The sequence below is a fragment of the Vollenhovia emeryi genome, unplaced genomic scaffold (assembly GCF_000949405.1).
Source record: "Vollenhovia emeryi isolate VEMERY1.0 unplaced genomic scaffold, V.emery_V1.0 DF941178.1, whole genome shotgun sequence".
NCBI lineage: Eukaryota > Metazoa > Arthropoda > Insecta > Hymenoptera > Formicidae > Vollenhovia > Vollenhovia emeryi.
Genome location: NW_011965188.1, coordinates 1 through 5,878, shown reverse-complemented (window position 1 = coordinate 5,878; position 5,878 = coordinate 1). Strand labels below are relative to the sequence as shown.

Genomic DNA, 5,878 nt, shown 5'->3' with positions numbered 1-5,878 from the left:
AGACAACGTGTGGGTCGGCGTGGACGAGATTGAACGCGAAAGTCAACGAACTCTCCGAGCATATGTGGGAGAAGACTGTTAAGATATTGACGAAGTAAGTACGGAATTTTATCAAGTACAGCACGGCTATCTGTATAAAAAAAATATACGAGTGACATAACGTAACTCTTTATGAAAGAGTTCGGTATATTAAGAAATTTTATTACGCAATTTCTGTCGAGATTATTGCGTCAACTGAGTTACAACATCAAAGATTACATCATGTGTACGATAATATAATAAAAGGTCGCTTTATTTGCCTGATTTTTGTTCTATGATAATTTTCTTGTATCATCCGTTCTCTCTTTTTACAGCGACATTTCACGCGGAAAGGAAACGAATCCTATACAGTGTGTCAACGGATACGATTCTGAGGACAAGCCGACGGACTTTCTTTATGTAACGGAGAATTGTTTCACGAGCAACATCAATGTGGACCGCACCATTATATCATTGCAGTCTTGTCGATGCGAGGATAACTGCAGTTCCGAAAAGTGTTTATGCGGAAATATAAGCCTGCGATGTTGGTACGATGAGGAGGGAAAGACAGTATAAAAAAAGAAAAAATGAATTCCAACGATAGAATCAATCAGGTAAGTAATCAAGAATAAGAAACGATATCATGTACATGTTTTCAAATTTCATTTGTTTGAGAAAAATTAAAGTAATTGTTTATTTACAGGCTTTACAGCCAACATATTCAACTCCTCATCCAAAAAAACAGCGATTAGTATCCAAACAATTATCAATATCTAAGCATACGAAAGCGCTGGCAGCTAACGAGGAGATTGATTTAGCATTAGCTAAATTTTTTTTTGGGTGTAACATTTCATTTAACGTTGTTGAATCACAATATTTTAAAAACTTTGTGAAACTGTTACTTCCAACATACAAACCTCCAACAAGGAAAAAACTTTCTACAAATCTGCTCGACAAGGTTTACCAGACTCTATTGGCTGAAAGGGTCTCATCTCTTGGATCCGATGGCGTTCTATTGATTGATGGATGGAAAAATTCATCAGCTAATACGAAAAATGTTGTATGCACAATTCACACAGTAAACTCCAAGTGCATATTCCTTAAATCCTGGGATTTAACCGGATTGAAAGAAACTGGTGATCAACTCAAAGAAATCGTCGACGAAGGAAAGAAATTAGCAAAAGAAAAGTTCAATATCACTACATATGCTGTGGTTTCAGATAATGCATCGGCAATGATATCGATGGGAAAAAAAGTAGACATTTGGCACACTACTTGTCACAGCCACAGTGGCAATCTGTTAGCAAAGGCCTTTGTGCCAGAGACATTTGCGAAGGAAGTAAATAACCTTTTGCGAGCATTTAAGACACCAGGTGCAGAATATGAATTAAAGCAACAAGGAGGTTCCAGAATTATTTTAGCATGTGATACAAGGTGGTGTAGCTACAGAGATGCATTCAGATGCCTGCTACAAAATTTATGTCTGATGCAAACATTAGTTGCTAAGAAAAAGGTTCAACTAGATAGTAAAAGCGAAAATCTACTGAAGGATCCCTCATTTGCGATGCAATTACAAGATTTTATCTTGATTTTTGACCCAATATGTCAATTGATAAATGTCTGTCAGCAATCTAATTGCAGTATAGCCGAGGGGTGTGAAGAATGGTTAAAATTACAAATTCCGACAGTTAATGATGAAATGCAACAAAAGTTAGATAACCGACTGAATAAAGTTTTAACACCAATTGTGTTGACTTCGAACTTTTTACATCCTCAGTACCGGGCCAAACGATTTTTACACGATGAACAAAAAATGAAAATGGTTTTTGACTTTTTGAAACAAGAATTGAATTTACAATTTATTACTGATGAACCGGGATTGGATTCATATCAGAAGAATCTTGGTATTTTTGAAAAATTGCAGAAGCGAAATATTACATTACCGGAAACGTTTTGGATCACAGCTGAACCATTCTGTCCTCACCTATCATCGCTTGCTCAGAGATTACTAAAAATTCCGGCTGCTTCAGCGCAACTTGAACGACTCTTTTCTTTCTGGGCCTTTGTTCATTCAGATTTGCGTAATCGTCTTACTGTTGACCGGTCTATGAAATTGGTTGATATTTATTACACTTTAAAAATGAATGAATATTTTGATGATTATTACGATGATTTGGTAGAATCAGATTAATATCTCTATACATATATTTAAATATATAGCATTTGTTTAAAAAACTGAGAATTACTTTTAAGTTCTATACAGAGACAAAGACTAAATCAATGTTTTTCAAAAATACATTATATTTTATTTAAAACAGTTTGTACTATTATTTTTTCCAGTCTCACAACAATTATTTATTAAGATCATGTAATTAACTAGATTAGTTAAATGCGCTTAAAGTTAAATAATAAATAAACATGTTTACTTAAATTAAATAATAACATTGTCATTATCCCGTATCAAACTAGCGATTAAGATCGAAATTGAATTAAAATTTGACCACTCAGCATAAGAAGACCAATATCAAGTTTAATGAATTTTGCTCTGATTGGTTAAATTTCAATCTTAATCGCTAATCTGATAACGGTTAAGCGCTTTTTGGTATTCCACTAACAAAAATAATCAGAAACAAGAACGCAAAGTAAATTAACATTTTTAGTATACAAAATATTTTTGTATTATTAGTTTTATAGTAGTTCTTTCACTTTAAATTTCTTAAGCCCGCTGCAAACGATGCTATTTTTCCTGCTGGATTGCTCGCGATTTAGTAAATTACTAGAAATCCTGAGTGCTGAGTGGTGCAGTGATAGTAATTTATTAGATTGCAAGCAATCCAGCAGGAAAAATAGCATCGTCTGCAGCGGGCTTTACATATCTAACCATAGTCTCATGACAAGAAATTAATGTTTTCATTTACATGTTTAGATGATAAAATAAGTCTGTTATCTTTTCGAATCTTTTTGGAGTTAAATTATTTAAATTAATGGGATAGGATTTTAATTTTGGTGCAGCAGCTGGAAGTTGCAGAATTTGTATCGCGAAAGAGGATAATTTTGGATGTACAGGAGCAACTGCTTGCCAAAAAATTTGTTCATTGGTGTAATCCATAAGTTGACGTGAACCAAAGATTTCTGTTGAATTTTTGTATTTTACAAAGTCGTTCATTCCCTCTTCATCCAATTCATTAATTAAAAACTCCATTACTTTTTTCATGCGACTTCGATCATTTTTAAATCGGTGGCCTCGATAAATAGGGTGCAGAAGATTTGCTACTAGTGCGACCGGTGTCAATATTGCGTTGATTCGTGATTGAAATGAATTATAATATGCATTTTCGGTCGACGCCAGCATCAACCAATCCTCTGTAGCATCAGCAATCTTGAACTTCGACTTTTCACACTTTTCTGCAATGCAGTAAACAGGCTTAAGCAAATCCAAGGAATGGTTCAAATCTTCTTCAAACGATTCATCAATCAGTATATTTAAAACCTCTTTCTTAAGTTTATATTGTCTCTCGCCCATCATTTGTGTCATAGCACGTAAATTTTTCAAGCAAGCAGAAAATAGATCGCGGTTATAACAAAACGAATTGCCTTCTAACACGAAAGCTACTCCTCCTCGTATTATTAAGTCCTTTTGTAATTCCTTACTTGAAAACTGGTCAAGCAAATAACGAACTTTTTCAACAAATTCCAAATCGACAAGCTCCTTTTCAATAGACGCAGCTAAGGATAAGTTACATTGTAGGATCCACAGCTTGCTGCATTCATCTGTGTTAAGCAATCGAATATCTTCATCAGTGATGACAGCGTAAATTATCATTTTGAATTTTAGGCTTGCGAGAGTTATTGCTTCTTTAATCATGAGTGATAAATTGTTATCTTCTTGGATATCCCATGTCTTTAGATAGATTATTTTTTCTTGACTTTGTACGAAACCAATTACGTGAAACGTCTGTTTAATTTCTGTCGTTGTGATGACTAATATTCCATTGGAATGGGAGAAAGTTGACTGATGTTTCCTAAATTCTGCATGAAGATCATGAAGAATATCATTCGACATCGATTCTGCAGGTGGTGGCGTGTACGCAGGTCGTATGGCATTTATAAAATCCAAGAAAAGCTTTGATTCAACCACTTTTAAAGGAATATTACATCCGTACAAAAATTTAACCAAAGTATCGTCAATTTTGGTCTTCTGCTGATTTGAAATAGAATCAATAAATGAATTTAATTTGCGTTTCTGATGCATAGTTTTCATTTTTTTCGGATGTGAAAGAGTAGTTGACACTGCATGATTAAATTCTTGATGTGAAAGAGTTTGCATATTAAAATCAGGAAGAATTGGAACCTTCGGGACATCTTTAACTCCTATAGCAATAACTTTGGCGTATTTGGATATTCTCTGATCAGATGAAGTGACTGCATCAACTGCAATACTCGCTGATTGGATACTTTCCAAATCAATTGTTTCCATAACATTTTCATTATTGTCAGTTGAAATGGATTTTTCAGCAGACTGTGGACTTTGAAGAGCACTTGACAAGTTCGTTTCGTTTCTACAAACATTTCTGCAAATATAAATTAAAATTCCAAATATATTTTATCTAATTCATTCATTTTTGTTGTCTTACTATTTACTATTCACTATTTATTTTTCTTACCTGTGTGTTTGTAATCTGGTTTTCGCAGTATTTGTAAGAGTTTTCTTGCATATCAAACAATATGCCATTATTTTTCCGCCTTCTTTACGCCGCTCATAACCACCTTTCTCCCAAAAATTATGAGTAGGTCTACCAATGTGACTCATTATTAACCTTGAAAAGCAATGATAAACTGTCAAGTGTCAACATTGTCAAAACAGTATTAAAGATTCTCACATAATGCTGGCAAAGGAGGAGAAAACAGAAGGCCTGTTCTTTATATATTTGTCTTATTCTAACTTATTGCACTAGTTCAGAACCTAGAAATGAGGAATTATCGTACTCGTCGGGGATTCCCCGTGTAAACGTAGTCCTGTGAGTCCTGTGACCTGTGAGTCCTGTGCACCGCCGACTCGTTTCTGTTGCTAGACGCCGCGGAATTGGAGGACGATGCTTCCGGCATATCCATGGGATCGGTGCCACGGTCGATCTCAAAGAGAATCGAAATATTCTTTACGCACGCTTGCTAGAGGGAAAACAAATTCTGATGGAACTGCGAATAATGGCTTAGCTCACCGTATCTTTATTTCTTGAAACGTCAAAGTAATGTCTAACTACGAGCGTCACGTATTGATCAAATATCTTTATTAGGTAAACGTATAACATTTTATTAGTCTACACTTAACAAAAAGTAAAAGAATACTTTGCTATTAAAGTATATATGAACCACGACCGAGAATTAAAAGACGAAGTATGTAAGAAAAGAAAGCTACAACTACGTGCTATTGATTGAACCCAAAAAAAACGGAACGTTAAACTTATTTAAATTTATTAATGGAAATTACTATGCAACAATGTGTTCCTGTTAGTTAATTTAGAAGCTCAGCGAGTGTCTCTAATCTCCGGCGTTGCAATAACTTGAACCGCTTTTTAACATACCCAAGCTCTTCATCTGCCTCGATGTCGCGATTAGCAAAGAAGGCTATTCTTGGAAAATGCAAATCCTGATGTTCGACGAACACTCGCACTGGCAACAAATTCGGCGCGCACGAATGATTAATGAACCGAGCAATATTCCCGTAACGTCTCGCATCTATACAGTACGTTTCTCCATCCTGCACATAAAGTAATATCTTTTATTCACAATCTAAAATAGGCTTATAGATTCAATAATTTGTACAACACCAATTAGAAACACTTATAAAGAAACGAATTAT

General features: G+C 34.8%; 2 protein-coding genes across 3 annotated transcripts; one reads left to right on the top strand and one right to left on the bottom strand.

The window, feature by feature from the left end:
- The first annotated feature begins 7 nt into the window (after window positions 1-7).
- LOC105571117 lies at window positions 8-2,395 on the top strand. The gene is made up of 3 exons (XM_012028590.1): window positions 8-94; window positions 354-632; window positions 722-2,395. Exons 2-3 carry the CDS (start codon window positions 606-608, stop codon window positions 2,207-2,209), a joined length of 1,515 nt encoding a protein of 504 aa, XP_011883980.1. The 5' UTR covers window positions 8-94; window positions 354-605; the 3' UTR covers window positions 2,210-2,395.
- A 497-nt stretch (window positions 2,396-2,892) lies between these two features.
- Window positions 2,893-5,867, bottom strand: LOC105571116. Of its 2 annotated transcripts, XM_012028589.1 has the most exons (4): window positions 5,601-5,867; window positions 5,005-5,187; window positions 4,683-4,835; window positions 2,893-4,589 (listed from the first exon to the last, which is right to left on the bottom strand). In XM_012028589.1, the coding sequence occupies exons 3-4, from the start codon at window positions 4,826-4,828 to the stop codon at window positions 2,933-2,935; spliced, it is 1,803 nt and encodes a 600-aa protein (XP_011883979.1). In that variant the 5' UTR covers window positions 4,829-4,835; window positions 5,005-5,187; window positions 5,601-5,867; the 3' UTR covers window positions 2,893-2,932. The 2 variants fall into 2 exon arrangements, with proteins under 2 accessions (XP_011883979.1, XP_011883978.1); XM_012028588.1 differs by having other exon boundaries at window positions 4,683-5,187.
- Between the last annotated feature and the right edge of the window lie 11 nt (window positions 5,868-5,878).

Excerpts from the sequence above, each read along its gene's own strand:
- LOC105571117 (XM_012028590.1), top strand. The coding sequence starts at position 606 with ATGAATTCCAACGATAGAATCAATCAG. Across the intron at positions 633-721 it reads CCAACGATAGAATCAATCAG|GCTTTACAGCCAACATATTC; the intron begins GTAAGTAATCAA and ends GTTTATTTACAG.
- LOC105571116 (XM_012028588.1), bottom strand. The coding sequence starts at position 4,828 with ATGAGTCACATTGGTAGACCTACTCATAATTTTTGGGAGAAAGGTGGT. Across the intron at positions 4,590-4,682 it reads ACCAGATTACAAACACACAG|AAATGTTTGTAGAAACGAAA; the intron begins GTAAGAAAAATA and ends TTATATTTGCAG.